The 12,207-nt window shown below is 37.1% G+C and overlaps 1 protein-coding gene across 2 annotated transcripts in view; it reads left to right on the top strand.

Annotated features, from left to right (window-relative positions):
• The window catches only part of LAMA2 (laminin subunit alpha 2), a 335,231-nt gene that overhangs the window by 193,163 nt on the left and 129,861 nt on the right, over nucleotides 1-12,207 (top strand). For both annotated transcript variants that reach the window (XM_077782208.1, XM_077782207.1), the window contains exons 17-18: nucleotides 4,675-4,802; nucleotides 8,427-8,513. In XM_077782208.1, coding sequence (XP_077638334.1) covers nucleotides 4,675-4,802; nucleotides 8,427-8,513 — 215 coding nt within the window. The remainder of the gene's footprint in view (nucleotides 1-4,674; nucleotides 4,803-8,426; nucleotides 8,514-12,207) is intronic.

Genomic DNA, 12,207 nt, shown 5'->3' with positions numbered 1-12,207 from the left:
AATTAATGCATTCAAAATAGTGTGAAATACAATTGAAATAATTGTATTGAAATTATTTTGGAATTGAAAGCACAAGTATTTGGACATAAAATTATTCCTGGCCATAAAGTCTATGGAGCTGTGTAAAAAAACCATGGATTTTCCCGAACCACTAGATCAATGTGTTGGAACAACCTCTTTTTCTATGGGAATAAAAAGAAAGCAGATATAATGTACTGAGCAGGTTAGAGAAGTTGATCATAATCTATTTTATACCCAATCTCATGACATGAAAAAAAACAGTACAGTTTTCCTGTGAACATGAAATTAAGACATCAGAGGCTTAAGGATGCTTTAAAGAAATAATCTCAGTATAATTAGACATTGCTTAAACCAGATGATGTTCAAAACCATTGCTGTATACTTGTCAGGTTTCAAACTGCAATTCAGCCAATTGATATCAAGAAAGCACAAATCTTTCATGAGTGTTGATAATATTTTTAGAAGGACTTGTATACTTCTTATAGTACTGATCTGTAAATGTGGCAGATGAGCAAGAAGTATGTTTAATGCACCACTGAAGAGAACAGGCAGATCAGATCACATCTACGTAATGCATAATCCTTGTTCTTTGTCCTGTAAGGTCCAAACTGGCTCAAGGAGAAAAGTACAGGATGCACAGGATCATTATTTCTCAGATAGACTAACATACACAGTATGGTATGTTCAGATTTTGGTCCTATATATGAGGGGTTCTTGTTTGTTTGTTTGTTTTTAAATTAAAATATTGATTAATTGCTTTTGAACATGCTGGGGACCATCAGTACTAGCCACTTTTTAAACACTGCCTCCTAAGGGCATAGGAGCAGGCAATTCCAAAAATGTCAGAAGTCAAACAGGCAGAAGGCCAGCTTGGCTGAGCAGCAATCTTCTTTTGGAGATAAGGTAGCAAAGGAAGGTGCATGCAGTGGAAGCAAGGTCAGGTGATGTGAGAGGAATGCAGAAATGTTGCTTGCTGTTTTAGAGGAAAAATGGTGTGGTCAAAGCTCAGCTGGACTTGAAGGTGGACAAAAACATGGAAGGCAATTATATAAGTGATTTAAATGAGTTAAAAGCATGAGGTAGTGCACAAATAACATCAGCCCGCTACAGGATGAAAATGATCCTCTCACAAACAGGGATATATTGCCTTTGTCTCCAACATTGATGGTGGGCTAAAGGGGTCCCATGGCCTTGAGCTGAAGGACCATGGCTGTGAGCACAATAAACTCTCAGTGTACCCTGAATTAGTGTGGCATCTACTGGATCCATATAAGCCTGTGGGGTCTGATGGGATTCATCCAAGAATACTACAAGAGCTGGCTGATGTCATCCTGAGGCCTCTCTCAATGATTTTGAACAGCCTTGGAAATATGGAAAGACCCTAGTTGAGAGGAAGCTGGCTAACATTTGAATTTTCAAAAAGGTTGAGAAGGATGGCATGTAGACTGTAGGGCTGTCAATCTCATTTCAGTGTATGATAAAATTAGGAAGAAGATTTTTCTGGGAGGTATTGTAAAACACCTGGATCACAGCCAGAAATGCTTCATGAAGGGAGAATCCAGCTTATCAAATTTAATTTTTTTTTTATGACCAGGTAACCCACTTAGATGATCAAGGGCAACCAGTTGATGTAATCTTTCTGGATTTCAGTAAAGCTTTTCATACTGTCTCTCACAGGATCCTTCTGGGAAAAAATGTCCAGCACACAGCTGGATAAACACCTCATGCAATGGGTACTCAGCTGGTTCATGGGTTGGGTGCAGAGGGTTGTAGTGAAGAGTATGATATCAGACAGGCAAGGGAGGGGATTGTTCCACTCTGCACTGCACTGGGACAGCCTCCCCTTGAATACTGTGTGCAGTTTGGGGTGCCACTACATAAAAAAGACATTAAGCTATTACAAAGTGTCCAAAGGAGGGCTATGGAGATGGTGAAGAGCCTTGAGGTGAAGCCATATGATGAGTGGCTGAAGGCACTTGATCTGTTCAGCCTGGGGAAGACTGAGGGGAGACCTCACTGCAGGTACAGCTTCCTTGTGAGGGGAAGAGGAGGGGCAGGCACTGATCTCTTCTCTGTGGTGACCAGTGACAGGACTCAAATGAATGGCTTGGAGTTGTGTCAGGAGAGGTTTAGGTTGGATGTTAGAAAAAGGTTCTTTACCCAGAGGATGTTTGGGCACTGGAACAAGCTCCCTAGGGCAGTGGTCACAGCAGATTTGACAGAGCCCAAGAGGTGTTTGGACAATGCTCTCAGGCATGTGGTGAGACTCCTGGGGAGTTCTGCACAGGGACAGGAGTTAGACTCGATCCTACCATCTGTGGATATTCTATCATTCTGTGATTGTGAGGAATTGAACCCAGGGGTCTGGATTGAGTGGGATTAGACACAATACATGGAAATGACTGATGTTAAAGTGCTAGAAAGTACTTCATCAAAGTGAAGGTAGTCAGATCTTTGTAACAAGAAATGTTTTCCTACAAAATTGAAGGTTTCAGGTGTTTTACTTTAAAAAAGCAGAACCTGCAAGTACCACTCAACAAGAGATGTGAAGCTTTAAAGTAGTGTATTAGCTTCTCTCACTTTAATAACATCCTTGACATATAAACTGTTCATATTCTTCAAAACTGTTAAGATATGTCTGAGGATATTTAAAGCTAAACTTATCACAAAAGAGGAATCCATTATTTTTCAGAAAAAGTACAAATAATTTGACATGATGTCTTAAAAAAGTTGAATTGCAGAGGATTTTTCTTTTGAAACACTTAAATTATTTTTGTCACATCTTCTTGAAGAAGCATATTGTTCCTGGCTACTTTTTGTATGGCTGGTAGATTCTTTTTGAATGCCAATGCTTGAAATACAAATCAAATGGATTTGTTAATTTATGGAAGTTGATTTTAACCCAGCTGACTGTTCTAAAGCTGTAATTTTAATTGATTAAGTGTTTCAGTAATTTGGTATTAGCTCACAATCTCCATAACATAACAATTATGTTAAAATACAGTATTGTGATTGAAGTTTTCATTTCAAATATATGCTGATTATATGCACTAACACTAAGAAAACAACCTTTAAAACAGCAAACAGTATTTCTGAAGGCAAATGCTTTTGATGCTGATGCCCGCATGACTAAAAATATATTATGTTTTTTCAGGTGCCCAGGTGCAGAGCACACTGCAAAAAAGCTTTGTGCAAATCATTGCAATCCTGGAAAGCTGTGAGGAAGGAATCAGTGTCCCTTAGAATATTGTCTGTTTCCTTATTGAGGATAAATTATGTCTTCCAGAGACAGTAAGGCTCTCAAATAGCAATCATTACCATATGCATGAATTACTAAAATAATAAAATAATTTTAAAGTGTTTCTAAAAGACAATTTTAAATTAAATCTTACATTTGAAAGTGCCCACACTTAAAAAAACAAACAAACCAAAACAAACAAAAAAATCCCCACAAAAAACCAAAAACCCAAATGAAAAGAAACCTTCAGAGTTCTTAAGCTGCAGCTCAGATGAAACATTCTAGATTTGATCTGGCCCATAGTCTAAAATAGCAGAACACACCCCATTAACAAAAATCTCTCTTAGGTTTTCATTTTGGCCTTTTGAAGTTGACATATGCTTTCAGTCCTTTTTTCAGTCTATACCAAGCACATGCATTTAACATCCAAAACCATTCCTACTGCTTTCTCTGTTTCTGCATTGTGAAAGGGCTGCACTTGGGTATTTTGTGGGAAATAGCAGTAAAAGGAATATTGTGGTGTGCTAGTAATGTGGGGTGAAGAAAAGAAACAGATTAAGATGGAAAAGTAATTTTTATGAATCTATTATGGATTCTGTAAAATTATGTAGAGTTTCTAAATCCTATGTGGCAAGAGGGAAAAAGAATATAAAGGGTACTACTCTTTAAAACTTGGTTCTTACAAGTCATGATGTGAAGCTTTTACTTACAGGATCTATTTCCATTCTACTAAAAGATTGTTTAACTTGAGATCAGCCAAAAGCTGTATACAAAAATGCAAATGTAATGCTGCCATTTTTATACTGCATGTTTCATATGTTCAGCTTAATTTCTCTCCTATTATGCAGTCACATAGATGAACACAAAGTGTTGGATAGCACCCTATACATGGTATACTTGTCCTTCCTTCTACTCATGAAATAGAGGCTGGATTCTATTCTAGCAAGTAAGAATTAAGTACTTCAGGCTTTGCTACTGTTTACAAATACTGCTAGCCATATACCTTTTAAAATGAACTACTGCACATACAGGTCAAAAGTAATAATTAATTTTTATAAATTATATCATCTTGGCTGAATTTTTGGAATCAACATCTGAAAACAGTTTGACATAAAATACGACCTATTGCAAGACTGCAATACTAAACCTGTTTTATGCTGCTTTGAAAGTTTTTTTTTTTTAAGCAAGCTAAAACAATAATACAGCTGTTGTGTGGTGTAAATTTAAAGGTTTTCTGTTAAATATTATTTTTGTTTTACATGGAAGAAAGTTATCCATAAGAACATATCTGATTTTGACAGATAACCTGTAGAGCTGTTGCTTAACAAGCAGAAGAAAATAAGGATAGATGTTGCAGATCTTTTTCCATATGCAAGTTGTCTAATTGTCAATTTGTACTTACATCTTCTGTTTAGGACTGCAAACACAACACAGGGGGTCCATATTGTGATAGATGCCTGCCTGGCTTCTATGGTGATGCAACTAAAGGGACAGCTGAAGATTGTCAGTTGTGTGCTTGCCCCCTAAATATACCTTCTAACAAGTAAGTTGTGCATTTATTGCATATTGCTCTTTTCCCCTTAGTAAATTGCATAATTTCTAAATTTATATTTTTACATGTATGCTTGAGATACCTTTTTTCCTTTCAATCAAATAGTATTTTCTGCAACTTCTATTTTTACGATTGTAGAGTGCTTAAAGAGGTAGATAAAGACAAAACGTGGATGAGACTAAGACAGAAAGCACAAGTCAGAATTTGGATAATTGCTTTTCAAATTAATAACTAGCAATTGCTTTTCTGTCCTCCTTAAGAGTAGTTGTTTCTAGTTTTAAAGCTGAATTTGGAGATTTGACATGTGAGTTTTTTCTTCTTTTACTTTTCCTTTTCTCTTAGTTTACATTAGGTGATTTATTTGGAATTTGAATTCATCCTTAGATCTTGTAATTGAAAATATTTTGTCAGCATATCTCAGAAAAATACTGTAAATTTGTCTTATTAAATAAAAATACAAATAAAAATTATTCAAAAATTCTGTTCTAAGAATCAAACTTTCCTTCATTACAAAAGCTTGTCTATGCTATCCATCACTTATCTTAATAGGTAAACCAAGTGTCTTGAACATCTTGTCATTGGTTTTGTCACAGAGAGTACCTGGAAAATAATAGTACCAAAAGCATTTTACATTATGTACCTGAATAAAACTGTTCTGAAGCTTATCTGTGGCATTGCATCCTATTAAAATTGCACTGATCAGAGCAGGAATAATCTAAGCACTTATGAGCGGAAATTTCAGGGGACTGTAGAATGGGAGCCTGCCTTCCTGTTAACACAGCTCTTGAGTTGGCTTTATTAGATACATATATATGGGGTTATTATAACTGCTGCTAAGGCATGGTTGCTCTGACATTCTCATTACTTGGTATTTCCTTGCCTCAGTAGTCAATTATCTTTCTCTTGTTTGAGAGCACTGTGCTGACAAAGAAGGAAAAACACTATCACATTTCTGTCTTGCACAGATGTGCAACAAACCAAGTCAAATAGATTGGATTTAGGTTATGATTGGCAAAATGCCTGGAGGCCTCCATTACATAGTCATCATAGTTCTGGGTGCTTTACTTTCCTTCTGTGAAGTTAACAGTCCCCTTTTTAATATTTAGTTTTCTTGAAAAATAATAGGTACAGAACAAACACACAGTATAAATGTTCTTTGAACTGTGAAATTCTGAATCTTGAAGTCTACAAAGTTTAGAATTTTGTAGAACTTGTTGAAAGGTTCAAGTTCTCATGGTGTTACAGTCTAGACCAATTATTAAATTTGTCTATGATGAAAAAAGAAGTTTTAAAGATTGAATGTGTTATCTGAATACTGTTAAAATACTTCTTTGCTTTCTTACTTAGCTGCCAATGAGTTTGTTATGCTAGGGATAATATTTGCAAACAATTCAGATACCTTCATGTAAAAAATACTTTTACCAAGTTCATAGCACAGTACAGGTGTAGGATATGTCATGTCCTTTCTGAGTAACTGAACAAGTGACCTGTTGTATGTACAAATGTATAAGTATTTCAAATTTTTCTTGGAGAATTAGATAAAATCACAAACATATTGTCAGGGGATGTTTTCTATAACACACTAGGAAGCTTTTAGGATGCCCTGTCTCCTAACACAGACTTAACATGTACATTCCCATACTGTATATTCATCCTTGTCCTGTGTCCTGACCCCCATTAGTGTTGTTGCCATATGGGAAAACCGTAAAGAGCAATGATAAATCAAGAGGGGAACTACAGTTTTTTGATGCTTGTTTTGACAAATCAATACTCACAGTTCATTAGTATTTAGCGCTAGTGAGTAATGTGATTCTCAATATTCAGGAAGGTAAATTCTTTTCTCAGCCTGCTATCATATATTTCTTTTGCAGCATGCAGATGGGAATTTCTCAATATATTAATGCTTAGTGTTGCAATGTGGTCCAACTATTAAGTGACAGAAAGAATCAAGGAGGCAAGGTCTGAGCATAACCCTTAAAACATAGAAATTCTACTTTCATCATTATTACTTAGTAATAATAAACACATTATCATTATTATTATAACAATCATCCTTATAATTATTATCATTATTATATTTTAAATTTATGCAGTTAAATTCAGAGCTCTTTATGGAACTTTGGTACAGTCAATTTTGTACAATGCTGTAATGAGCTGTGATAGCATCTCTACAAAGTTTCCCATGAAGCTCTTGGAAAGAGTGAGATTGGGACTGACAAGCAGGAACTTATTTGAAATAAGTCAGGTGCAGCTGAATATATTCAGTGATAATGTGTGCTTTAATTGCTATTAAATAATAGAATGAACAATTATCATTTCCCCAACTGACTGTTTATCCATTTGTGAATCTATTATTAAGTAAATACATTTCAAAATAACACAAACCTTATAAGAAAGAGAAAAATCCCAGCACCTGTTTATATTTATTGGACCTGACCATCCCACATTTTTCTTACTGATCTCTTATATTTGTGGGATAACACAGAATAAAGAATAACTGAGGACAGATCACAGAATGGATGACTCCTGAGAAGTGGGGTCTAGTCACCAGCAGCTAATCACTTCAAATGATGCCAATTAAACTTTTCTATCCTCCCTGGGCCTATTACTTTCCAGAAACTGTCATGGTATTGCCTTCTTTAATTTTTTTTTTTCCTTTTTCTATTTTTCTATTTAGTTGACCATAATTGATTGCCATTACTTAGACAAGGCTTTATAAAAATGCTGGTATGTCTCTGTCTCTAATAATCATTACAGAGTTACATAAGAACAGATTACCTCTTCTTCTGTATAGTATCTTCCAGTGTGTCAGGAGGTTTCTTCAGAAAAGTGGGTTAAGACAGAAAGATTATGGAAAGGAAGATGCTGACAGTGAAGGAACACAGTTCAGAATTAAACACAGGCTGTGTTGTGGAGCTTGCAAATGGCTACAGTGTCTTCATTTATTAAAAAAAAACAAAAACAAACAAAAAAAAAAGTGGAAAAAAGCCCAAACCAGCCAAAAATAATTAGAGCATAACAAAGAGGTAAAGCTTTCTAGTCTGCAAGCTATTCTTAAACTTCAACGTGCCTGTGTGGCCTGTTGCTTGAGGTCATTGGCACTCGATTAACTCAAATACACTCTCTGGGAAATTGTACCAGATATTTCCCATTTTCCCCCTCCCCTTTCTTGTTCACTGGGTTCCTTTCACAGCTGACTATACACAAAGTTAACTGAGCTTTTAATCAGTTGTCCTTCAGAAAGATTTATATAGGGGCCACATTATGGCACGGATTGTTTTGCCAGGCCCTCGGGGGCACAAACAAGCAGCTGTACATTCCTGCCTTTTTAATGGTATCCAGACCACTCAGTGGCAGGCTCAAGTCCCGTAATAACAGGCTATTGGGATGCTGCCATCCACTGCTCTATATTCAGTGTCGCAGAAATAGCAGAGTCATTCCAAATTCAATTTGCTGGAGTCGAACTTAAGCCTCATGTCCTAGAGCAGAATCACTTTTCCTGAGCACTGTTTTGCAAATTAACAATCTCTGAAGTGGGAAGACAGCTATGCTGCTAACCTTATTTTCTTTATGTTTCTTCCTTGTCCCTCTTCTTTCTCAATATCAACAACACAGCTTTAGCCCAACGTGTCATTTTGACCGACATCGTGGATTAATGTGTGATGAATGCCCAGCTGGCTACGTGGGACCACGCTGTGAGAGGTAAGCAGGCACCATGCTTTTAGTCATATGAGACCTGAAACAAAGGTATTGATCACATGGAACAGTTCTACCTTTTATTACCTACCCTTCTCATCCCCATTCCTGTTCTGAAATTCATTGAAAAAGTTCCTCTGCATTTTCCTCTGATATTGGATCCATGAGCTTGTATTTTCTTATGCTTATTATTTTCAGGTAAAATGTCAGGTTTCCAAGAAGCATTTGCTGATAAGTAAGAGTCTTTGTTAAAAAAGTTTCTTCTAGCTTTTCTGTCACTCTTCTGAGATTTTTATAAACCTTTTGACTCTTTTGTCATTTGAATGTTTATAGCATGGCAATTCAAATATGCAGTAAATTACTAATGTTTCAGTTAGAGACGTTAATATGCAGTGAAAATACAGTTCTTCTAATAAGTTATTCGTAGATTTTAATTTTTCTTTTAAAAGAATATTTTCCTTTTTTTTGTTTCTCATTTTCTGTTGCAGTCTTTATTTAGCAAGTAGAACAAACTGGGCTTTAATGACCAAAAAAGATAATTCTTGGTGAAATACACTAAGAAGTTCAATATGTATTTCCTACACTTATTGCTAGCTTTACAAAGGCATTATGCCGAAGGGATCATGTGGAGAATTTAAATGAAACAAAGAGCTGGTGTGACTTCTAGTGCTAAGCTCCCAGGAACCCCCTTCCACAGGAGGTGAGACCACATAGGCAAGGGATATCACTACTGTGTCTGCATGCCTTTGGTCCCTTGGGATTTCACATGGATGGAACAGATTTCAAGAGCAGTTAGTGTGCCAGGGGACTTCTGCTAGCTGTTTGGAGGTCATGATGAATCAGTGTTGGCTTTGTCTCCATGATCTCAATGCCCTGTGACCCTGCCAATGACACCTATTCAAGAGGGGCTTGGGGAGCCAGATAACTGTGTAACACCTAGCTAAACAGTTAAGGGGCATGGAAACATGGCTTAGTAAGCTCTTGCCATTTGGCACTTCCATGTTGTGAAATCCATTGCTTGAAGGATTTTTCAAGGCAAACCCTAAAATAAGGTAAGGCTTCTGAATGAAAACTTAAAATATTCAGGCTGGGATGAGAAGAAGTAGGAATAAACCAAGAGTAAGAGACAACCAGAAAAGCAGAAACCTGACCATATGCTGTGAATCTCCCTATAGTCCCCTCTTTCCAATTTACAACTACTTCCTTTTAAATCGCCTGTTGTGCTATATCTGTCCTGAAGTGAGAGTGCAGGCTGTCACCTGTTTCCACCCATCATCACCCAGTCTGCTCCTGCTGCTGCTATTTCTGCCTGTCTTTTCCTGTCTGTCTGGGAAGTCATCACCTTCTTTCAGCTAGTGGGCTGTGAAGTTAATGACGGCAGGAATAAATCACATCAAGAGCACTTTGGTGGCAGTTTGTCAATGCAGGGTCATTGACAGCTTCCATTAGCAACAAGTGCTGTTTCTGAGTGGAGCAGAGGCTGTAGATGCAGTAGGACAGAGTCTGAATAAATGGCTAAATTTGATTTTAGCCTGATCTCCTAAGGAAATGAGGCTTCTGTGATCTTTTTGTGCACATCTCTCTGGCTGCCTGCGAAGTGATCTGCACTTGTAGGTCAATTTCAACTAAATTTGGCGGAAGGTAGGAGGGCTCAAAGATGATAATTGTTCCTGAAGGTTTTATGAAAAGAAGTGGCTGAATAGAGGTTAATAAATCAGGACATGTCATAGCTAAGGGGGAGAATACTGTGTGAACTCACACCTGATTAAACAGATAGAGAGAGAACAAGAGAGATTGCTAAATGTTCTGCCCATAAGAAAACTTTCACAGGGCAAGGAAAAAGTGCTGCTGTACCCTGAGGGTACTCCCTGCTGAGTAGTAACATCCTGCAGCAAATAATCAGTCCTTATCCTTGTAACCATGAGATATAAATCAACTGGAAATTAGGCCATTAATTCCAAAGCTCACAGAACTATTTGCTTTTAATTGTAACAAGTTGTTTTAAAATGTCTGCAGCCGTCAATAATAATGATCAGGAGAAAGCATGTTGCATTGTGCTATTAGCAGTGGTTGTATAATTGCTGAGAGAGTTCGCATGAAATTCTCTTTCATTTTAGCAACTACAAAGTGACAAGTGATCTTAGCCACGTGATTCATTAGCTGAACAATGCTAAATTATCATGACATAATAAGTATCATGAAGTGAGACTGTGCAGCACTGTGCTTATTTGGCCTAAAAATATATCCTCTCTCCCCTAGGGAGATACATGCATCTCTCTGATTTGTAAAATCTCAAGAAAAAATTGTTACTTCTTTCACTGTAACTCTCAGGAAAATGGTGCCATAAGTGCTCAATATTCTGAGGGCTCCAGTCCATAAAGTCATCAAGATAATTGAAGATATAAACTGTGTTGGGAGTTATCACATATCTATAATTGTAGAGAGAGCTCAGCTTTCCTATGTAATGTTTTTCCTGAACAATTAGGCACAAGTTTTCTTTCCTTTGCTCACTGCTCACTTTTCCAAAGGCATATAAAATAGGATGGACATTCTCTTAACTTCGTAAAAAGGATGTATGAGAATGACAAAAAAGATTGTCTTTTTAGCCCAGCACGTTTGCTGGACGATCATATCCATTTTCCAAATACAATCTTGCTAGGGAAAAGAAGTAAAATACATGAGAGTCTAGCTTTTCCTGCAGGACTCCATGATTTATGTGCATGGATCCAGTGACCTTTCCCTCCTAGAAGGAGGGTCAGTATCCCTCATGTGTGAGGAGAAGGGTCAACTGACCCATGTCCTTCCTTGCCCCCACCTCCCCCATTCTGGAATTCTAGCACGGAGTGCCACCAGCCACAGCCTCTCATGAGCACTGTGGCTTCAAACTGCTGCTCGCTGTAGCAAATATAATTCTTCCACTCGTGCCAGAGCAGTGAGTCTGTGTTGCAGTACTGATGGGAAAAGGGTCAAACATTTCAGGAGATTTGGTACAACAAATGCGTTACGCAGGATTGTTTGCAGCTTGCAGAGGTAGGCATTCTGACATTAGAAAATGCAAGATTTATAGTTGGTCACACAGCAATAACATCTGTGCTGTGCACCTGAGTTAAGATATCTCAATGCATGCTCACAAGCCATTTCTCCACAGGGCTTTTGCCTGATTTTGTGCACAGGTTGAATGCACATAAATTTCAAAGACTCCATAAAAACAGTATTTTCAGACTTTAAAGCGTTTGGATTTGCAGGCTTAATTAACTCTGTCTCAAGGGTTTTTTTCCCCAGTAAATATAAAGAAATGTATAAAATAGACCTGCATTTCTGTGCATACGTGTGTGTATATACAAAGCACCATACAGACTGCTATGAGGAATATTAACCCCATACTGAACAGGCTCATCACACATTCTTATACATATTTTTTAATAGTAGCCCTGTCTTTGGCACCACTTATGCTAAGTAAAAGCAATGTCACTCACAGACACACCTACATTTGAGAATAGAAAATAATTATATGAACACAATCTTTTTTTGCTGCTTTTACTCTTGTTTTTGCTTATTTTTTAATCTCAGAGGTGTTATGGTGTAGTTAGAAGTCATTTCTTACATATATTTTTTGTAATGCATAGAAGTAATTTTCCATGACGCATACTTATTGGTGTTTTTTATCTAAACCTTCCCAAATATATTATGTTTTGAACCT

This window comes from Lonchura striata, chromosome 3, assembly GCF_046129695.1.
Source record: "Lonchura striata isolate bLonStr1 chromosome 3, bLonStr1.mat, whole genome shotgun sequence".
Lineage (NCBI taxonomy): Eukaryota > Metazoa > Chordata > Aves > Passeriformes > Estrildidae > Lonchura > Lonchura striata.
Note: the sequence above shows the minus strand (reverse complement) of the source record. Positions and strands in the feature narration are given on the sequence as shown.